Source organism: Microplitis mediator, chromosome 5, assembly GCF_029852145.1.
Source record: "Microplitis mediator isolate UGA2020A chromosome 5, iyMicMedi2.1, whole genome shotgun sequence".
Lineage (NCBI taxonomy): Eukaryota > Metazoa > Arthropoda > Insecta > Hymenoptera > Braconidae > Microplitis > Microplitis mediator.
In genome coordinates, this window is record NC_079973.1 from 24,371,161 (window position 1) to 24,395,499 (window position 24,339).

The window sequence follows — 24,339 nt, forward strand, 5'->3', positions numbered from 1 at the left end:
AAATTCTTGAGCCAAGAAATTTTTTGCATTATAAATTGAAAACAAAAATTTTCTTGGAGCACAAAAAAATTTTTTTGAGACGAGAAAAAAATTCTTGAGCCAAGAAATTTTTTTCTAGTCTTAGAAAAATTTTTGTCTTCAATTCAAAATGCAAAATATTTATTTCTCCAAAAAATCCTTTTTATTTGTGTCGAATTTGGTAAAATATTTACGGTGCGAAAAAAGTTTACTCAAACAAAACATTAATTTTCGAGCTTATAATAAAATGATAAATTGAAAATCAATGCCACCTTATATTTTCACATAATACGACTTGTCACCTTATGAAAGTTAAATAAATAGACTTCAACCTTCAACATATATGTATATATTTACACACTATCATAAAGAGCTCAAAATAATTTATAGCGATAAATCAGAGCAAGCTGTTTTGCTGTCAAGTTCCAAAAAAAATATAATATACCGTCACTGTAAAAAATGAATGAATAAAAAAAAAAAAAAAAATCTCAGAAAATTAAAAAAAAAATAAATCGAAAAAAGAAATTTAATAGAGATGCAGGTTTTTTTTATTATTGCATAATAATCCGTCATACGTAACAATATATGACACATTAAAACAGAGGAAAAATGTAAATACTACATATTAAAATTACATAACATTGAGCAATAATGTAATTTATTTCCATTAGTATGAATTAAATTCCCGTTGACCGTGATCTTGACTGCGAGTCCTTGGCGCGAGTAAAGTTCACGATTAATAAACCGCGGCATCGAAATGAATTAAAAGAATAAATAGCAAAAGTTGTGTATTTAACAAAAAAAAAAAATGCATGAGGAAAAAAGTTAAAAAAGTAAAACGTCAATTTGACGAATAAATTTCATAGAAAAATCGTCAGATGTCGTTAAGCAGCGGAAAAGCTCTGAGACTGAAAACAGAGACCGTCGAGGCGACGTCTTGGTTAAAGAACCGTCCGAGAGAGGTGCTGGTGTTGTAGCGTCGCGACGTCAGGACTTGACGACGCAAGTGTGAAACAAAGTACAGTAATCCCCGTAGCCTGTGAGCGTGAGCCATAAGCCACAAGGGTTTCGGTTCGGCGAGGGTGAGGGCGCGCGTAAGGAGAGTGGAGAGTGCCGTGGCGAGTGCGTGATCGAGGGCACGCGGGCCGGGGGAGTCGTGCCGAGTCCGAGGGCCGAGGGCCGAGGGTTGTACAGGGTGCAACGAACCTTGGGCTCTCGACTCGGGTCTCGGGTCTCGGGTCTACAAGAGACGGAGTTGAGTTTTCGAGTCATGGAGACACCCGACCCCGTAGACCCAGCCACCCTTGAGATTAAAACCCGTAGCATAGAACAGACTCTTCTCCCACTAGTGAAACAGGTAAGATTATCACCAACAACCGGCTGACTTTCAATTACCTATCGTCTTTATCTACTTACCGGTCTTCCACTTGCTTCTACTACTTTATACTTTCCACAATTATGTTTACTTACAATACTTTTTTTTCCACTATTATTATTATTGTCTATTAATAACACGAAAGTGTGTATGTGTGTGTGTGCGAGTGTGTGGGTGGGTATGAAATATCGAGACGTAGCACGAGATTTTATTTTAGTTACGCACCATTTTTTCGTCTTGCAACACCATGCACCATAACCTCGGTTTTATATCTGTGTAAGTTTCTAAAAAATTTACCAATTAAATAATAAATATTTTTATAAGAGCTTGTGTTCATTGGAAAGTTTGCTGGCGAATAGGTGAGTGGGTAATTTAACATTATTCGGAAAAAAGTTAACTTTATTTATTTTTGAGACGTCACTTGTGTGTTGGGTTGCGTTGTAGAATATAAGACTATTGATGTTTTTTTTATAGTAGAGGATTGAGGGTGATATTTATAAATGGGTGATATTGAATTTATTGACAAACACGAAATTAGGCTGATCAATTTTAATTTTCGATCCAATAATAGGTTACAGGGAGAAATAGTTTTAGACTTTGACAACTCTCGGGCATGCGCTCCCGCTTGTTTCGGAGAATCATATTTTCCTTTTTTTTTTTTTTGTTAAGGAAAATTGGAATTAATTTTTTATAAATGTTGGTTTTTTTGTTAAACTAGTTTTTACTCTCGATATTAATTCATAAAGTAAAGAGAAATTTGAAGCTATAATTTATACGCGGAAAGAGCTTTTAGAATTTTAAATTCCTATTTATAAATTCATGAATCATCTTTATGCACTACTTAATTGTTGCTGAAGTTGTATAGGTAATTAATGATAAAATTGGTTATTAAAATTACAAAATAAATTACGGTAATCATGCAAAAATAGTTCACTAATTTCGACCCGAAAAAATTTTGTTTCGGCTATAAAAGTATAATTTTTTTTCTTTTCGAGATCTAATTATGATACTGAAGTTAGCCGACGTCTAATAATTTTTGGATTTTCTTTTAGATGGTAAATTATAAAAAAAAAAAATTTGAAAAAATTGCACCTGTAGTTTTTTGAATTTTTTACATGTGCATATTTTTAGTTTTCATTTTTTGTAATTGTTTTGGTGAAAAAAAAAATCCGAAAATTTTTAATTGTCTGCTAACTTCAGGATCATATCTAATTTCATTTTTATATGAATTTTTTAAATTTAAAAACTGAAAACGCTTTATTGGGGTCTCAGATTAAGGCTAGAGCAGCTTCTTAAATTTTTTTTCCCTCCTAATTAATTCGAAAATTTAAATTCCGCAATTTTCGACTTAAGTACAAGATTTTTAAAAATAAAATAAGTTGGCGTTTGAGGTGTGCAAAAGTATTACCCCAGTATACACTAAAAAATTAGGGGATCAAATCCGAAGCAGATGACTATTTATTTATTTAATCCTTTCGGAGTGAATTTCACTCCGCAGGGGAGTTTATTTTAATATCGAAACTCTGGTTCGAATGCGGATTTAAATAAAATCCAGATCACTCCGAAATCACCCCCTTAAAAAAAATAAACTCCTTATTTACTCATACACGGAGAAAAATGTTGGCTCAAAACCTAACAATTTTTATTATGCTGTCGACCAAACGAAACAGGAAGTGAAGCATCAAAAAATTTATTATACTCTTCTAAAAAAATATTATGCCGCATCACAATTATTATAATATATGAAAGTAATTATTATTAAAGCTTATCGATAACTTTCTCGCTTCTCGCGCGTAGTATATATTTTTCGTTTGAGCACAATAATTTTTTGGATGCTTCCCTTCTTGTTTCGTTTGGTCGACAGCATAATAAAAATTGATAGGTTTCGAGCCAAAATTTTTTTCCGTGTATGCAGATTGATTTTTCTTAAACTCCAAATCTCCGAGTGACCGAATAACTTTGGATTGAAATAAAGTCCGTAATCACCCCCGATTTTTTGCGACAAATCAACCTGACATACTTTTAAAAAGTATCAAATAAAAGTATTGATAAAAAAATAAAATAGCGAATTTATGTGTTTACAAAAAGTATAATCTAAAAATAATACCATTGAAATATTCTTTAGCAGCAAAGAAAGCAGTTTATCAAAGCGTAACGTCAGAATTTGATGAGCCATTGTGTTTGAGAATAGGTACCACAATAAAACTACTAGTGACATAAACCGCAGGTGTCTAGTCACCGTATTCATCCACACATTCGCCGCCTCCTTTTCCTCCCTTCTTCCGCCCAACCCCACACGCAGACACGGACACAAATGAAACAACTCGTCGACTGAATGAGTGAGCAACCCAACCGAGCAAGCGAAAGCACAAGTGAGCGTACACACCCACGCATCCTAAAAATCCACAGGTGCAGTCTAATATCACTCCCAGATAATTAGAATTCTCAATCGAAATCGTCCATTAAACTTCTCCACCAAAAAAATAATAATTACACAAATTAAATACCGTCTTGTTCACCAAACTTTGACCCTTCGAGCGAAGCTTAGACAGAACAAAAAAAAATCTGCTGATCGGATGAATGAAAATCTAAAAATAGAAACAGCAAAGAAAAAGCGGTAAAGAGAATGAAGCGTAGTGTAAAAGAGTTAGCGGCAAATATTGACATTAAGAGTCTTAAATATATACTATATATCGGGAAGAAGACGAATAGAAGTAGATATATGAAATAAAAGTTAAATAGATATATAGTGGGTAGGTCTGGCACCAGCAGGGTATTGATTGTCGTTGTGAGGATGCGCGTTGTACCTTTCTACCCAGAAACTATATAACACATATTTTAACTAAGTACGAGTGTACTCAGTACTCTATGTACTACGTACTATGTCCCATGTACTGAGGGTACATGCCTTGCTCTATATATATATATATATATATATGCATATATATAGATACAGATATAGGTAGAGTATTTGTAGCAGTCTGAGTATTGGATGCCGTGGATACTATTCGCGTTATCCTCGTCTTATTCGCATCCATGCTCAGTTAATATCATATATATCTATCTCAACATCGTATACGCAGCTCACAACCTTGTTTTAACCACCCACCGTCTAGGCTGCAGCACCGTGCTTTTTAACCCCTCAGTCTTCCCTAGGCACTCAGCAAGCTCAGTACCTGCTTTGTATTTCAACTGTTATCCACACTTGAAGTTGGCTTCGCAGTCGTACATTCACTATTATATATACATACATCATACATACATATATATATAATAAATACCATCATATACATAGTTTAATAAATAATCATATGGATTTAACTGACACGTACACTGAATAAAATATATAAATTTGTGCTGTAACTCATTTTCTTTCACTCGACTCCGTTTGGTTTCACTCAATTTCACTCGGTTTAATTTGACCCCGGATTTAATATCTCGGATTGGCTGGTTGGAAAAATATTATAAATAAATAATAATAATAATAGTAATAGTAATAATAGTAAAAATAATAATAGTGGTGGTAAATGGGTCGGATGGAATTTTTTTTCGATGCAGAGATAAAATTGGAGTAAGAGAAAAAAAGAAGATAGGGGTGAGTTTTGTTGCGTGACATATCACGAACGGTGCAAGTAACATTGAGCCACGATATCGAATCTCGTGACGTGTATTCAAGGCCCGTTATTATGTTGTAAGCTTAATTTGGCTTAGTCTACTGTACTAATACTTGTACTTGTACTTAGTATTTATCATCCATTAAAGAGTATTATAAAAATATTTATGTATTTGTATATGCTAAATAATAAAAATAATAATAAAAGTAATAAAAGAGCTGAAGGAAATATATAAATTATGAAATGTGGCCAAAGATTGAACGAGAATAATAGACTTTAAAATATATCTGGCTCCACTTTTGCTGCATATTGTTGGGAAATTGCTCGGGAATAATAACAAATATATAAAAGAACTAATCTATAACAAGAGAAAGAGAAAGAGGAAGAAGAAGAAGAAGAAAAAGAGGGAAAATAAATAATAAATAATTGCAATGGATCGTTTCAAATTAACAGATGAATTTATCCGCGAATTTATTATTTCAATTAATTAAAAACAATCAGAAAAATTAAGTACAAGTAGTGAGATAATTATTTTAAATAGACAATTAGTATAAATATAAATATATATTTATTCTGGATAAATCGATGTAATTGTGCTCAACAAATTAATACTCAAGTAAGAGTTTCGTTAAAGTTTAATTTTTTATTTTCAAGCATTAAAGTATAAAAAGAATATCAAGATAAGAAATGAATTGTTGAGTATTAAATCGTGACAATATTCAAGGCCGTGCAGTCTGACAACTGAAAAAAAAATTAATTGAAAAAGAAGAAGAAGAAGAAGACAAAAAAAAAATAATTCAACTTTTTCTGTTTCTTTTCTGGCGAATGTACATCTGATAACATACCATATATACATATATGTATAGATATAAATAAATATATATTTTTGTCATTAATTTTTTACAGAATCAGAAAAGTATAAAAACTCGGACAATACTGAAGATGTTTTAAATGAAGATAATTTATTTCATGATATATATGTGTATATATACTTCATATCACCGTTACGTTTAAATGAGACTTTGAATTAGCCTTTTATTGTTACAAACAAGTCATTTAATCACTCATTGAATATCAAAATAAACCATAGCTTTATTTACTCTACGATAAAATAATAATTATATTGTAATTGTTAAGCTAATTGCAGCCTAGGATAGAAACAAAGGCAATAATATACGTCAAAAAAATAATATATTAAATATATAATAGTACCATTGAAGAATATCACGTACATTATTTACTACAATCATTTTTTCTTCAAAACACAGGCTTTTAAACGACACTAGTTACTTTTACTGCGTAAGAATACGCGAGCACATTTTAAAAGTAAATAGTGATATATTATTTGACAGAGGTTTATTGTGAATGCACATATCTGTAAAAAATGTTGGCTAATTGAGAGTATATTTTAATGAATATTTAATAATGAGTAATGAGATTGAAGGTAATAAGTAATAAGGATTAATTGTGACAGAAAACAATAATAATATTTAATTTAAAAATTAATATTAATTGTAATAATAAAAAGAACGACTGAATCGCACTCCGTTTTTGTCTGAGACTGATAGAAAAAAAAAAAAAATATATTATATATTTAATAACAAAGCGATAGACGTCAGCGTAACTCGAACTGGAGCAACTGTTGAAACTTTATAACGAGGGCTATAAAAAAAAGGAGAAATAAATATAGTTAAATAAAAAGCGTATATAGAACAAAGAAATAACTGCATTAAAAATGTACGAAGGAGGAATTACTACTGATCAGCAGGTATGGCTCTTTGTTCCTACGCGTTCAATAGTTATGCATGACCATTTGTTTATCTAATTCAAAATATTATGCGATGAGTTAAATGTCAAAAAAAGGAAATTTATATTCATGTATTTATGATAATAAATACATTTATTGTTATAAAAAATTTATGCGTATGCGTTTTAATCATTTTTATTTTCGTTCAATAGAAATCATGTCACCTTTTTTTTTATTCTTCATCTCAGACATTTTATATATTTATATGTATGTATGTATTAGGGTGCTTCAAAAAAAAACTTTAATTTTTTTTTTTTGCTCTTACCCCCTAAAACGTTAGTGGTTGAGAAAAAAATCCTCCCAAAAGAAGGGGTCTCTAGCTCAACTCTAAGAGGTCGCTATTTTAATTTTAATTTCCCATCTGATTAACATGTAAAAATTTATTTTTTTATTCAAAGTGTAATTACTCGTAAGCTGCTCAATATTTTTCAAATTTATACATAGATCTTCGAAGTTGATTTCTCAAGCTTTCCAAAACCCTATGACAAGTCATAATTATCCCCAATTGAAGCTAGCAAAAAAAAAATCGAAAATTAACAATTTAATTTTGAAATACAAAATCGATACTTGTCAGATAGCTTCAATTGACATTTGAATAATGGTAATTATGACTTGTCATAGGGTTTTGGAAAGCTTGAGGACTCAGCTTTAAAGGTCTATGTATAAATTTGAAAAATATTGAGCAGCGTACGAGTAATTACACTTTGAATGAAAAAATAAATTTTTACATGCTAATCAGATGGGAAATTAAAATTAAAATAGCGACCTCTTAGAGTTGAGCTAGAGACCCCTTCTTTTGGGAGGATTTTTTTCTCGGCAGCCACTAACGTTTCAGGGGGTAAGAGTGAAAAAATAACATTAAATTTTTTTTTTGAAGCACTCTAGTATACTGTATATTTATTATTATAAGAAAGTAGTGAAAATAGTTGTTGCTAAAAAATTGCAATAGCTGCGCAAAAAAAAAAGTTCAAGCTCAAGCTCATTAGGGTGACAAGTGTCAATAGATTACGGCTCTTAGATTTAATTTTAGAGATGGCTGTTTGTCGATAAAAAAAATTAATCAGTGATTAATTTATAAGAATATTGATATTAATTTTTTAAATTTAATGTTCGTTTTTTTAGCGCACACTTTAAAGAAGGCGTATTGTAGGAGTTACATATTTTAGGATTTCTACATAATTTTGACACTAAATTGATACACGACACACTTACACAAAAAATAAAAGATAATAAGCATAGGCATTGTTGATAAGTAATTAATAAACACACACATCGACACATAGAGATATGGCCGAACTAGTTAAAGTTCCGGTTATGTATACATGTTATAATAATTATGTTTATTTATATTATATACATATAAATTAACGCCATTGTTGGTGTAAATTGAATGGTATTATGGTGATAATGAAGAGGTGATTAACGGTAATATTATTTTGTTATTAGATCTCGACGCTGGTATCGCACCGAGAAAGGCCATTATGCTCCGACCGCAGTCTGCGTGCTGTGGCAAGAGTCGGCCAGGCGGTAAATCTTGCTGTCGAGAGATTTGTTACTGTCGGAGAAACAATAGCAGATGACAATCCTGAAATCAAACAGACCATGTACGACGCTTGTAAAGAAGCCAGAGTTGCTGGTAATTTTCTTTTTTTTTCTATTTATATATTTAGGGGACGGGGCTAATGGAATCCAAATTAATTACCAATCACGATAAATTTAAAAAAAAAATACTTTTTGATATTGAAAATTGATTATTTTTAATTCTCATACATTTTTAATATTAGTAAATGCATGTGAGGTAAAATACCCTAAACCTGATCAGTGCCGTTGGTCGCTCACTTTAACTGATTAAAGTGTTTTTATAATTTTTATAAACAAAAATCTGGGAAATGGTTGACCCTGCGGAAAAATTCCAAAACTTCCCGCTGTTTTCGAGCTCAGGGAGCTGGCTCTAGATTTTCTATAGAATTTCTTAGATCGAGACCTGATGAAAATTAAGATGTCCGATGGATGCTTGAAGTTCTCGGGGGTATCAGGCAAGTCTTTTGGAAGAACACTATCACATGGAAGCGAATGAAAAAAAATTACGTCCCTTCGAGCTCAAAAAAACCCTACTAGAAAGTACTGTGGGATCGCCCAGATACATGTGGACCTCATTGGGTTCTAATAAGGCATGCCCAATAGGGAAATCCATATGAGGACCCAATAAAAACCCAACTGGGATATCCTAATCGAAAAGAAATTGAATTATTGTAAGTTTTATTCTATTGGGGCTCGAGGGAAATCTTAGTGGGAAAACCCACCGTGAAAATGAAAAATAATAGCCATTTTTCCCATTGGGTTCTGTGTGGGACCTAAGTAGGAAAACCCAACGTGAAAATAAAAAAATGATAACTGTTAGACACGACAAAACATAAATTTCACTGAAACAAAATAATTTTTTCTAACGATATCTTTGGAACGAATCGATTGGTGGCAAAAAGGCTTACCAACACTGAGAACTGATTTAATTTTGAGACGAGTCGAGCGAGATGTTTTTGAGTTGTACAAAAAAAAATTTTTTCATAACTCCTCTTCAAAATCTTATCAGTTCTAAGTCATGGTGAGTTTTTTCAATTACCGCCAAAAACGATTTATTCGTTCCAAAGATATCGTCGGGCAAAAAAAGTTTACACACACACGGTCGGACGTCCATCCGGAAATAGTCGGAATTGCTTCCTAAGACCTCAAAACCTCGAGATCTGATGATGAAAACTTGATTTTCGAAAATCAGATCGAAATCCTAGTATTTAAAAAACAAAAAATAATTTTTCAATTCATTTAGCAATTTTTATTGAGTGGTTTAATTAAAAGTGACCGGGTAATGGGTCTTTTACTTTATATTTTTAACTAATTTTTTTTCAATAGTAATTGACAGTGAAAACAATTTATTCGGTATTTAAATTAACAAAAAAAATACCATCTATTTAAATTAAAACATTCTATGTAAATTATTATTTTATTTTAAAAGCAAATATTTAATCCGTGAACTTTTTTTTTTTTTAAGTTATGAGACGCGAGTTATTTTTAAATTTAGTTAAACGAAGAAAAAAAAATAAAAAATGCTTGCAGCGAACGTCGAGATGAGTATTAATTTATAAAACTTACTCGTGCAGGTGGTGCCATAGAAAAATTATGTGAATGCGCAATGGAGGATAGTTTAGCAGACAGAGGATCAGTGGTGAGAGCGGCGAGATGTCTTCTGGGCTCTGTCACCAGAGTTCTACTTCTGGCGGACATTGTGGTCGTAAAACAACTGCTTTTAGCCAAAGACAAAGTGGCCCGCAGTCTCGGGCGACTCGAAAGCGTTTCAAACTTTACTGAATTTGTTAAAGCCTTCAGTCAGTTCGGGGCCGAAATGGTCGAACTTGCCCATTTAACTGGAGATAGGCAGGTAAAATACCACTTACATACATTACATATGTATGCAGGCTTAAAACATATTTCATTTTTTATCCATGCATCTGTAGCTCATAAGAAAAAATTTTATTTGTAAATTACAACGAAATTGAATTTCAAATTTTAAATTTAAAAGTTGATGGATCTAATTCTTTTAAACCGCCGGTATCGCTATCATGTCATGTCGTATATTTATATCTATTTATATGTTTGCATATATGTGGAGATATATATAATAAATGGCGAAAAATATTTTATTGAATTGAGTTTCATCCGAAAAATTTACATAAAATCAGAATCATATTTCAAGTAAAGATATAACGGCTACCGCTTCTACCTGTTCAATATATTTCACTCTGTCTCTGTAGTTGGAACGATAAATTTTTTTTATATATATATATATCTAATAAAACATCTGGTACAGACATTGTGGGTTAAAGCATTTGTCCTTTTATCATCAAAATGACATAGATTTTTGCAACCTTTTTTTTAAATCTCTATCAAAAGAATACAAGAGTTTCAATCTAAAATTAGTACGAAAATCAATAGATTTTAAATAAAAAATTATTCTCTGAAATATTAAACTTTTAATCCCGAGGAAAATTTGATTAAATGATTCGCCTAAATTACTCATTAGAGATTTTTTATTTTTAAAATTCTTAATGGATGTTAAATAAAATTATTTTGATGAGAGCTGAATAATGGGGTGTCCGGTAATTATTTTTTTTCTCATGCTCGTTGAATATAAGCGAGTAAAAAATACAGTATATTAAAGTAAAAAAAAATTTGTGCGCATAATTACTCAGTTCTTTCCCACAAAAAAACGTGAAATTAAATTTTGAAAGTGCGCTGAGAAAAAAAAATGAAAATGAAAATTTATTTACACTGCTGCAAAAAAATGAAAATCAAAATATTTTGATATAAATTTTGATTAAAGAAATGATTTTAAATTAAACCTTAAAATTTTTGCACTAAAAATTTTCGAAAATTTTTTTTCTTCGTGTGAATTCGAAGTGAATTACGGATTTTTTTTCAGCGGACCGATTTCGGAGTGATCTGGATTTTATTAAAATCCGCATTTACTCCAATTCAGTTTCAATATTAAAATAAACTACTCCTCGGAGTGAATTTCACTTCAAGGGAATTAAATAAATAAACAGTCATCCGCTTGACATTCACTCCGGATTTAACCGCAAATTTTGTTACATGTGATTGAAGTTTAAATATTGAAACAGTGATAAAAAAATGTAATTTTAAACAGTAATGAATAATTTTATAGAATGATTTAAAAGATGAAAGGCGTCGAGCACAAATGGCTGCAGCCCGACAAGTACTAGAGCGAAGTACAATGATGCTTTTGACGTCAAGTAAAGCTTGTTTACGACATCCCGAGTGTCCGTCAGCTAAAGAAAACCGAGATACGGTATTTTGCCAAATGAGAAGGGCCATGGACTTGATTCATTATGTCGTGAAGGATGGTGTGCTTGACTGCAATGAATCTCAGTCTTACTCAAACTCACAGGTTTGTTATGCCCTACGTCTCGAGTGTCGAGTCTCTAATTTACCCTCCCACAACCACACCCACTTCTATTAAAACTTCTATTTTGCCAACTATTCACTTCATTCTTGTATTTTAAATTAAAATCATTATTATCATTATAACTATTTTATTAAAACGTGGCCGGAGGCAATTAAACTTGATATTGCACCTCGACTGACAAGGGCATGAATAATTTATATTTTGTTCAATTTTAAATACCGAAGCTTCAATAAAAATTTTTATTTGTTATCGCACTTTAATTTTAATATTTTAACTAAGGTACCCGCGGGTAATAAGGTCTGTCGAGTAATAAGGCCTAAGTGACGGAAATGATATTTAAAATAACCGCCTCCGCTAAAGTCTACTCTAGTAGAAGGGTCTTGCATAGAGATGTTACGACAAGTTTATAGAGTGATATGATGTAGCGCAGAAGAAATTATAAAAAACAATCTAGTCTTCTGACTCTTAAAAAGTATACTGATAGTTAGTGCTGTTGAGCAAAGCAATCTAGTCTTCTGTCTTTAAAAAAGTACACTGTAAAAAGAGCGGCGTTAAAAATGGACTCATTTTAACTCCGCCCGGTGTTAAAATAAAATTACACCGGTGTAGGAGGAGTAATTCACCGGTGTTAATAATACCGGTGTTAAATCGGGGTAACCGGTGTAAAAGCGCAGTAATACCGGTGTAAAAGCAGGGTAAACTAAGTCCGCTTGGAGTATTAACTTTAAAGATTATAAAACACAAAAAATGTCAGTTCTTTATGAAAATTAATAAAGAATATCATTTATTAACAAGTATAGTGATCGAGTAAGTAAAAATATTCACAAAGTAAAATATTTTAACACCGGTAAAGAATATCTACACCGGCGGCGGCGTTATTTTCACACCGCTTTCGGTGTTGAGTTTTAACACCGCCAATTTTAACACCTACACCGCTTGGACTTACCCCGGTGATTTTTTACAGTGTATTGTTGCTAAATTTAAGTGATGATTCATCTTTAATACCAATTTTATTAAGTATAATTAAACTATCCCGAGTCAAAAAACAAATCCTAGTTTAGTCCTCAAAAGCCTCAATTCCTTTGATGTTTTATTTTGCCGCCCAGAAAGTAACTCAACTTTAGTACTAAAAATCTTCAATGAGAATTATGAGGTCTGAATTTTGAATTATACGTAAGACCTCGAAATCCTCAACGAATGAAAGGTCATATTTCGGACTTTTAAAAATTTTAGATAGAAATGGGAGGGGAGAGAATACGGCGAATGCGACTTTTGAGATTCAAATGCGGATAAAATTATTCCTGTATGTTTTGAGTATTTTGAGGTTCTAATCTAGATTATGTTATTCCAGTTAAGTTCTCAAAGTGGTAAAATAGGTCGTAACTACTTTGAGGACTAAACTACGATAACTTTCTGTATTGTTGTCAATCTTAAAATTCTAAATTGATCCTCAAAAACCTCATTGAGATTTTTGAACCTTAACCGAATTCGTTTTTTGACTCGGGATTCCAGTTTTTTTAACCCGTAGGCCTTATTACCCTACCGCAGTAAAATAAGGCCTATTCGTATGGTTTTTGTAAAAATTTAATTCTTTGTTTGTTTGTGGTATAAATTACCATTAATATATATCAATAAGTTATAGATCAAATTGAACGGAATATAGTATAGTGCCGGATAGCTCTACTGGTAGAGCACTCGGTGCGATACCGATATGGTCTGGGTTCGATTTCCAGTTCGGGCTATCTATATTTTTCTCAATGTATCTATAAATTGTCTTATCGAGAGGTTTGCATGTTTAGGTTTCCACTATATTTAGATAGCCCGAACTGGGAATCGAACCCAGACCATATCGGTATCGCGCCGAGTGCTCTACCAGCTCTACCATTAATTCATTATATTTTATGGTTAATGTATTGAAATAAAGATTAATGATACATTTCGATAATTAAATGCAATATTTTCGATTCTATTCAAAATCTCCCTTAGCTAGGCCTAATTACCCGCCGGTACTTTAATAATTGTAATTTATTTATTTTTTTTTTTTTCTCAGAGTCCTCAGCAGCAGGATTGGGACAGCAGTACTGTGAGTTCGGCGTTGAAAAATTTTGAACGTATGGTAGAGACAACAAGAATGACTTTAATGTTACCTGAATGTAGAGAAACGTTGACTTCAACGATTGACACTGTAGTTGAGAGGACACAAGACTTTACAGATAGCGCTTACACGAGTCATGAACATCGGGAAAATATATTACTGCTTTGTGATCGGGTTAAACTTGAACTCAATTCACTTCTAAGAGTCGGCAACAGTATGGTAATTGCATTTTTAAAATTAATTGTATTGATATTTTATATTTTGTATTGTAAATTTTGAAAAAAAATGTGTACAGCAAAATTATGAAAGTGGACCGACGTCACCGAACTCCGAACTAGATCAAGCGGTACTGGGTGTATTGAAAGCCACGCGTGATTTACGATTACAATTGGCGACAACGACAATGGAACAGGCCGGTGATCTTGGGCAAGTTACGAAAGCTGGGCAAGAATTGGTATCGACAATTCGTAATCTCGCATTAGCGAGCGAGATCGATAGATTACAGGAGAGTAGTGATCGATTTCATGAGTACATTGAACATATTCTTGAAGTAAATTATTTATTCATCATACAGAAAAAAGGATTTCTTGGCTCAAGGAAACTTTTTCTCGCTCAAAAAAAATTTGACTTTCAATTCATGGTGCAAAAAATTTCTAAGGAAAAGTAAAAATTTTCTAGGGGCGAGTCAAAATTTTTTGCGCGAGAAATTCTTTTTTTTTTTGCGCAGTAAAGGGTTAAAGCAAAATGGGGTAGTGTAAATAAAACGGCTCAGAAAATATATCAAATATTAATTTTTTCAATTATTATTAAATATGACAAAAAAAATTTAATTCCAGATGTCACCTAAATTTTATTTTTTCAAAATTATTTTTTAAAAATTTTGTTAGATTTTCCCTCTACTGAGTAGAGAATCATATATTTTTTTTTTTAATTAAATCAATACTAGACAAATTTTGTTATAGGTATGAAAAAAAAAAATTTTTTTTGAGCCACCCCATTTTGTCTGGCTCAAAATTTTTAAATGATTTGAATTAATTTATCCAATTTATTATTTAGGTATGCAAATTATTGAGACACATTGCGCTGTCAGAATCATTGCAAGTATCAGCAAAATTCACAGAAATAAATTTGCGTATTTATGGTCCACAAGTTGTTACTGCAGCACATACATTAGCACGTTACCCAACAAGTAAAATAGCTAAAGAAAATCTCGAAGTATTTGCAGATATGTGGCAATGGCTCATGTCCGACGTAACCACCGTCGCAAAAGATGTGTTAGAACTCTGCCACAGCCGCCCGGAGAAACAAGTTTACATGTCGCTACCGCGACCTGGCGTAAGTTTAAAAGAACAACATAAATTTTATCAGTCCGTAAATCAATTGGGTGTTTAAATAATTTATTTGATTCCAGAAACACGGGACAACAAGCAAACCATTGAAGCCAGTGCGATTGGACAGCGAAGAACAAGCGAAAATAGCAAAGGCTGGTTTGGAAATGAAATTAATCACCTCAGAAATGGACGCGGAGACAGAAAAGTGGCAGGAGAGTGGGAACTCGCAATTAGAGGAAAATAATGATATTGTTAAACGTGCAAAAAATATGTCTTCCATGGCCTTCTCGATGTACCAATTTACACGTGGAGAGGGTGCACTCAAAACAACCCAAGATCTATTCACGCAGGCGGAATACTTTGCCGAAGAAGCTAATCGTTTGTACAAAGTCGTTAGACAATTTAGTTATCAGGTACCTGGTGGCCCCAATAAAAAAGATTTGCTGGAAAATCTTGACCGTGTACCGACTTACGTTCAGCAACTGCAATTTACTGTTAAAAATCCGACCGTGGGAAAAGCGGCGACGTTTACTAAAGTTGATAATGTTATACAGGAAACGAAAAATTTAATGAATATCATATCAAAAGTTGTTACCACGTGCTTCGAATGTGCAACAAAGGTAATTTTTTTTTTTTAAACAATATAGAGGGGCATGGGGTAAATTGAGACCTCAGTGGTCTGGGCGCTCAAAAATTTTCAAAATAATTCGGATTTTTTTATCAAAAATTTGGCATCACTATCCGTGGCCAACTTGCCTCATATTTTTTTAGATGCCGCGACTAAAAATTTTTAATAATATGGAGGGAAATGGGGTAAGTTGAGACCTCAGTAGCCTGGGCACTGAAAAATTTTTCGTAAATGCCGCGAATAAAAATTTTTAAATAAGAAAAATTTTTTTAAAAAATCCATTTCAAGTTTTCACATAAAACAAAAAAAAACTTTTGTAAAGTAGATCAAGGAGAACTTTTATAAAACGAATTTTATATAAATCGTTAAAAATAAAATGAAATTTAAAATTTTAATGTCACTATTCGTGTCACGAGTTATAGTATTAAAAAAATAAAATTATTATTATAAATCTAAAAATAAAATTAAATGCAGGATAAAAATATATTTAAATTTTAATATTGAAAATATTTATCTGTAACAGTACAATCTAGATTTTCGTGGATTATCAGCCCGAGGTGCTGGCGGATCACCATACAGAGGAGGTGACAATTCCGGAGATGGAGACGGCACTGGAGTTGGAGCTGATGGCAGCAAAAGTGGATCAGCCCCAGGCAGCGACCCGTCTGTCTGACAGTTTGGTATGGCCCGACGGGCCAAAGGAGACACGCGACGAACACGAGTTTCCTTTTTGTTATTTTAAACAAATCGGAAATTTCGTCATTGTTGTCTTTCAACCACTCAGCTTCCGTCTTCTCAGGCTCCGTTTATTTATTTACCATTATACCTTTGGGTCATATTTATTCTGTTACATAATACGGTAAATTATATTTGATATTTAACAATCAATATTTATATTTATATTATATTAAGTTTTCAAGGTTCCTAAATAATTTATAAATAATTTACTTATTTAATATTTATCAAAATTTACATATTCCTTTAATTAATCAACTTTAATTATTCATTTTAGTCATCTACATATAAATATAAATATATATATTCATAATGACGTTTTTTAAAATCATTATTCAATTTAAGCATGGCTAGATTGACTAGATAGGCATAATTAGATTTTAATAAATAGTTATAACTAATAAATTCGACGGGACGGTCAGTGATATGACGTCAATGGTCACAAATAATAATAATAATAATAACAAACAATAAACAACAAATAATATTAATAATAATGAAAATTTTTTTGTAACTCGTATGGTGAATGCTCTGTTCAGAATTTTCTGTGGATGCGTGCAGTATGAAAAGTTTTTTTTTATTTTAATTATAAATGTATTGATAACAATTCAGATATCAATTTATTTATAAATAAAAAAGTTACACTGTAAAAAAAATAGCGGAGTGAACCTGGATTAAATTCGGAGTGAATGAGGATGCAAATAAAAACGATACTGAAGTTAGCTGACGTTTAATAATTTTTTTGAAATGAATTATAAAAAAAAAAAATATTTTAAGAAATTGTACTTATGGTTTTTTAAATTCTCTATATGTGCATATTTTTAATTTTCTTTATTTTTATAATTTATCGTTTGGAAAAAAATTCAAAAAATTATGAGATGTCTGTTAACTTCGGATCATAAATAAAATCCAAATCAGTCCTGAAAAACTAAACTCCCTATTTACTCCGCATTTGGATTGATTTTTTTTTAAACTCCGAACTCCGAGTGACGGAGTAAATAAGGATTTAAATAAAATCCGTAATCACTCCGAATTTTTGACAGTGTAAATATACAAATGGGTTTACAAAATTTTTTTTACTAACGCGCTTCTTGAAATGAATCCTAGTAATATTTGTAATAAATACAAAATATAATTTAAAATTATGGGACCGGGTAAAATGAGGCATCTAGTATTTTTTTTTTAATTTCTCTGAATATTCATTCAATATTTTCATTATGATTTTGAAGCTTCAGATGCTCAAGAATTATTTTTCAAAATTTTTTGTAAATTGAAAAATGATAGTGTATTTAAAGATTCTCATGTTCTCCAAAAAAAGACAAAAATTTTCTAGCGGCCATTTTCCCGGTTCCCTCAATAGTAAATCTAATTTTATTAGAACTGTAAAAGAGCAACTGATTAATTAAATGCTGCGGTATTTAAAATTGGTGTAGCGAAAAAATAATAAAACAAATTTGTATACAAAAAGTTGCTCAAAATAGCTCAGAACGCGTCTTACCTATTAAAAAATTTTCAAAACAGTGGTGGTTGCTATTAACAATTTTTATTTTTTTTTTTTTTTTATGACGTGACTTGGAAAAAATAAATACATTTTTCATTCATTACTTATTTCAAATATTAAACTAATTTTAATCGCTGGCTTCCGATTAAACATAAACCATTGAACAAGTTAATCGATTAATTAATTATATAATGAGTTTGGATGGCAAGATTAATTACTACAATAATACACAAATACGTAATTTACGGAAATATTTTTAAAAGTAAACTAAAGAAGTAAGTATAGTTTTAAACATATTTCATTTATTAAAAGTCTTTTTTGAGCTTTATTAATAATTAATATTAATTAATTAATTAATTATGAAGAAACATTTAACGCATATTATTAGCCGTCCACAAATGGATTTTAGTAATTATATATAAAATAATTTATTTAAATCTTACACTGTAAAAAATTTTTGTGTCAAAATTGCCCCCGAGAACTTTATACGGTCGCGTGGTGTGAAATAACGGTGTATCCATCCGTGTAATTTTGACACGGTGTAATCTACTTTCTTACACCATTCCGTCTTACTCATTATAATTTTGGTTAATGAGCAACAAATGATCATTAAACTTTTTTAACTACTTAATCAATAGATATAAAATAGTATTTTGAACACTTTAATATTCCGTCACTAATTCCAAAAAACTATATTTCTATACGGTCTTTTGGTTTTAGTTACTAAGTTTAAAGCCAAATGGGCATGAAATTTCTTTTTACTGCTGATCATATTGTAGACTTATTCAAAAGCTAAAAATTGGAAAAAAAATTCTGAAAGTCAAAAGAGCGTACAATTTAAACTATATAAGCCTTTATAAAAAGATTTCGGGTCAAAATATCTAGCCTCAATCTAGCCTCATTAAACCCAAGTAAGCTTCAATCCAGCCTCACTGAGTAAAGAAGACATTTTGAGCCTCAAATAATACTAATCGAATTTAAATTACATAGTCGAGTAGTAAGTTCATTTAAGGTTCATCAAGGCTTCTTGAGGATCTTTGAGAATCATTTGACGCTCATTTATGCTTTTTGAACATCATTTAAAACTCAAAATGCCTTCTTTACCCAGTGAGGGTGGATTGAGGCTCACTTGGGCTTAATGAAGCTAGATTGAGGCTAGATATTTTGACCCGGAATATGCCATCTATTCTCTTTCTCACACACATGTGAACAAATGAAACGGTTCTTGTTGCACTTATATCAGCTAATGGAAATTTCAAATAAGCCGTTCTCAGACATAAACTGAAATTTCCAAACGAGAAACATTTCATTCTATAAATAACTTTAGGCATCGAATGAAATATTTTATTTAATGATTTGAGTCTTTGTCTATGAAAATAGTTCATTTGAAACTCGACTATTTCACTCTCTTAAGAATTATTATTAGGTCATTTTGAGCTATTGGTCATATGATAGTACAATCTATGAGTTTTTAATTAATAACACCAAATGGTGTGAAAGATGACACTCACACCGTGTTAAAAGTACACCACTTGATATTTAACACCAAGGACACCATGTAAAGTCATCGGGGATCATTTTCACACCAAAAATATTTAACAGTGTATATATAATATATATTATATAAATTTTGAAAGGCAATCACCAATAAAAAAACAAGATTGATTTAAAGATAATCAATTATAGTAAAGATGCAATTAATTAAAACTGTCAGAGACATTACGAAAACTCAAACACAAAGTTTATGATATTTACTGTAATTATAATAATGATAATAATAAAAATAATAATAATGTATATGACGATCAGAGAGCACTAATTAGAATGTCACACACAAATATACACGACCAAGATTTTTTAATGAGACATTTAATGTGAAGTAGATAATTTTTTTTCCTACGGACTTAAAATAATAAGAATTTGTATATTTGAATTAAATGACGACTGAATTTGAATGATTTAAGTAATTATCAGATCGAACAGAATACTGATTAATTATTATTGAAAGGTTTTAAATAAATGATTAATTAGTTTAAAATAAATAATTACGAATTTATGTAATTCTGTGAAAGTAGCTGAGCAAAACAGTGCCGATTTAAGATTTTATTTAGATAAAAAAAATAATAATTGTATAATTAAAAGTAATAATAACATTGATATTTATCAAACAAATACAATTGTCTGAGCTTTTTTTTTTAAAGACTAAAAATATTTCTAAGTAAATAATTTAATAATATAAATATTTGTAATTTAAAAATTTTAATCACTCGGAATATTAATAATAATAATAATTAATAATTAATAATTAATAATTAATGATATTTCAATTTTCATGGTTAATATTGTTATTGTATTAATACTGTTAGTTAGGTCGTTTAACCCTATGGTGCGAAAGTAAATTAACATACAAAACTTTTAGTATTTTAGTATTAATCATTAGTTCAAATTAAAAATTTCAGCTCCTTTAGTTACTCATTTCTATCTAACAAATTAATTAATATTATTATTGATAATAATAATAATTAATAGACATTGCACGTTTAAAACTTTACCTTCGATACTAATCATTTCCTGTTTTGATCAGACGGCCGTAAAAAATTTTGGTCATTATACTAAAAAATTGATTTTATTTATCGGCATTATGTTTGGAAATATTTTTTTACGAAATTTGAAAAAGAAAATACTCAAATTCAAGGCTTCTCCATATTTTTCAAACTTTCTGTCCCAATCAGAAAAAGGTTGAGTATAATGACCAAATTTTTCGGCGCATAAATGTTTAAGTATAAAAAAAATTAACTACTCTATATTGTACGGCCTAACAATTGGATTATTCGAACTAAATATTTAAATCTATAGCTATGAAAAATTAGATACATACTTTTAAAATCTAAAGTATAATCGACTATAATGTTAATGAGAATTTAATAACGAGTAGAATGTAAAATAAATTTAAATACACAAAAAGTTTTATTGTTTAAAGCACAAATAGTTTTCGTAACTGAGAAAATAATTGAATCGTAATTTTAAATCGTATATAATTATTGATATTTATATAAACTTATATTGTATTGTAGCAATAATGAAGCTCATGACTTTAAATTCAAAATTTAGGGGATTAATTCTTGTATATAGAACTCGACAAAATAAGACTTTCTTAAAGAATAAAATTTTTCGATATCTCGCTTAGTTTTTGAGAAAAATGGATTTCGAGAAAAAGTGCGATTTTTTCAAAAAAGTGAAATATTTAATAGATTTTAATATTTTTAATTTTTTTGTATTTTTTTCTGGAAAGTGCATTTGAAGACGAAAATTTTGAGAAAAAAAACGTCTGAATTAGTTCATTTTTGAAGAAGTTATAGCTATTTGAAAAAAAGTCTTATTTCGTCAAGTTCTAGAAGAATTCGCAATCATTTGGTCGCGCCACGGAAACAATAGACTTTCCAAAATTTATATAAACGCATATATATATGTATATTTACTGTAAAAAATTTTCGAAGTGAATGCGGATTAAGTCCGGAACAAAAGCGGAGTAGATGATTTTTTATTTATTTAATCCCCTTCGAAATGAAATCAACTCCAGAAAAAAGTTTATTTTAACATTAAAACTTTAAATTGGAGTAGATAAGGATTAAAATTAAATCCGTATCACTCCAAAATTTCTCTACTTAAAAAAAAAACTCCCTTTTCACTCCGTACGCGGGGTAATTTAAAAAAAAACTCCGGAAATCCAAATGACGGAATGAATTCGAATAGAAATAAAATCCGGATTCACTCCCAATTTTTTACAGTATATATATATATATATATATATATATATATTGTAATAAAAATCAATAAATATACGATTCAATATCATGTATTTCTCAATTTATTGAATTATAAAAAAATATATATACATATATGTACAATTATTTAAAAAATCTTAAGGCACTATTTATATAAAAAAAAAAGTTACTAATGTGCCTTATAAATTTTATATGAATGACGAAATAGATTTGATTAGATTTATTTATTGTTTATTTTACATTCTATGATATTAAATTCTTGTATCTATTTCCCATCAATAATAATAATTTTTGAAATAATTATTGATAAAAATAAAAATAATTATAAATTAAAATCCATAATATTGGAAGCCTCGATTCAACGCAAAAGTATTAAATAAAATAATAATAATAATAATAAAAATTTATGTTATTGTTGTGCAGACTGATGAAAACAAATATTTATTAAAAATAAAATGATATTAATAATAATAACAAAGTAATTGTAGAAAAAAAATTTCTTCTTGTTATTGTCTATACATTAGTAATATACATAATATCAGCGAGGACATAAAAATTTTACGTTTCCATTAGTCCTTAATGGGTTAATGCAAAATTACGACAACGGAAAGAGATTATAAAATAACGAAATGTTTTTAAAATGCGAATGGTGAAAGTCAACTGCAAATTCAAAAAAGAAATTAAAGAAAATATCAATACTTATATTCAAAAAAATGCTATAATCCTTCACTTTATCTTTCTCTTCTCGTTTTTTCTGTCTCGAGATATATATTTGTATAAATATATATCCAATACCTTGGGCGTTCAGATGAATTTTATTTTTAAAAATTAATAAAAATAAACACAATACGTAACATCTAGTGTTCATTCTGCATGATTTGTCAAGATTTTCTCTGATACTATAAACAAAAAATATATATATAAATAAAAATCTGTTATTATAAAACTATAAAATATTATTCTTTTTTGTTATTGAATTTTTTCCTGGATTACTATAAAATAAATAAAGCTTTTATGACTATATATTATTTGTGATAAATATTTGCTTGGATTCTCAATAAAAAATTATTTAAAAAACGTTTTTAGTAGAAACTTTTTACTTTTTTTTACTCTACACTACTGTAATTAATTACCCGAAAAAAAGCGGCAATTTCTCGATCCTGCATTTTTTTAAAATCCCCAATAGTATAAAAATTTTTATTAATAAAAATAAATAAAAAAAAAAAGTCACATTTTATTTTTCAAATTTTCCCTCCGAATATTCGATAATAAAACCGATATTATTTCCGGACACCGGACTAGAGATAGAAAATATTTCAAATAATTTTTTCGATCAATCGGAAATTTAGGAAATTATTAGAGCGTAAAAATATTATTATATAAATTTATTATTTGAATAACTTTATAACGGCAGCCTCAGAGCTCAAAATTAAACGATAAGCTGAAGATTTATAAATTTATCGACGGGAATTTAAATAAAAAATGATTTCTAGTTCACGTTATCTTTCAGCAAATCTACACTACCTATGGCAATTTAAACAAATTTAACGGGAATCCGATTTATCAAGATTTAAATCTCACTTGTATTAACTTCCAGCTTGATCTGATAAATACTTGTGCGATGTACGAGAAAACTTTGAAATAAATTTTCATCCCAATAATTTTATTTTACAAACTCAATAACTGTTAGATCAATTTGTTTAAATATTTATTAGGTAAACTCGTAATCTTTAGATTCCCGGTTAAATTATTCGAATCAGATAAAATAAAAATATCATAAATACAAATTTACGTACATCCTCTGATAATATGTTAAATCGAGTTTTTCCAAATTCGATTGACCGGTAATTCGTAAAATTATCAAACCATCAAAATGTTGTTATATAAATTTATTATTTTATTGACTGTAGGACGACTTCCTCAGGCCTCGAAATTAAATCATAACTTTTCAAATTTAAAATCGACGGTTTTAAATTTTAACCGGTGATTTTTTTTATTTGTCGCGTATGTAATTCAAATTAATTTGAATTTTTTATCAATTTTCCGGTAAAAATATTTGGCAGAAAACCCGAAATTTCGCCGAAGCCGTAGAATTTTATTGAAAGATACCGAAAATTGCCTGAAAATTCGCCGAAATTTTACTTATTCTTAATAAAGAGGCCGAAAATCAGCCGATAAACACTCGGCTTGTTGTTGCCTGTTTTTTTCGGCCATTTCTAAGCCTACTTCGGTGGAAATTTTTCGTAATTTTCTCTGAAAAACTCAGTTCTAAAGTTCCAAAGACTTTTTCAAACTTCTAAAGACTTTTTCAGAGTTTTTTTAGAGAAAGCTGCGATTTTTAGGCCAAATTTCGGCCTTATGTTCACTGCCGCGGCCTTTTGACAGCAACTTTTCGGCCGAAAAAAAAAATTGTATCATTTTTTTCGCTTGAAATTTCTTACCAGGGCTTAGCCAGATAATTTACGATAAATA

General features: G+C 30.0%; 1 protein-coding gene across 5 annotated transcripts; it reads left to right on the plus strand.

Annotated features, from left to right (window-relative positions):
* The first annotated feature begins 1,063 nt into the window (after nucleotides 1-1,063).
* On the plus strand, nucleotides 1,064-22,927 carry LOC130667524 (alpha-catulin). Of its 5 annotated transcripts, none has more exons than XM_057469151.1 (9): nucleotides 1,064-1,375; nucleotides 8,261-8,450; nucleotides 9,970-10,247; nucleotides 11,532-11,774; nucleotides 13,843-14,106; nucleotides 14,183-14,437; nucleotides 14,944-15,222; nucleotides 15,299-15,838; nucleotides 16,370-22,927. In XM_057469151.1, exons 1-9 carry the CDS (start codon nucleotides 1,289-1,291, stop codon nucleotides 16,517-16,519), a joined length of 2,286 nt encoding a protein of 761 aa, XP_057325134.1. In that variant the 5' UTR covers nucleotides 1,064-1,288; the 3' UTR covers nucleotides 16,520-22,927. The 5 variants fall into 5 exon arrangements, with proteins under 5 accessions (XP_057325134.1, XP_057325139.1, XP_057325140.1 ...); XM_057469156.1 differs by lacking the exon at nucleotides 1,064-1,375 and adding an exon at nucleotides 1,626-1,752; XM_057469157.1 differs by lacking the exon at nucleotides 1,064-1,375 and adding an exon at nucleotides 1,649-1,669.
* The last annotated feature ends 1,412 nt before the right edge of the window (nucleotides 22,928-24,339 follow it).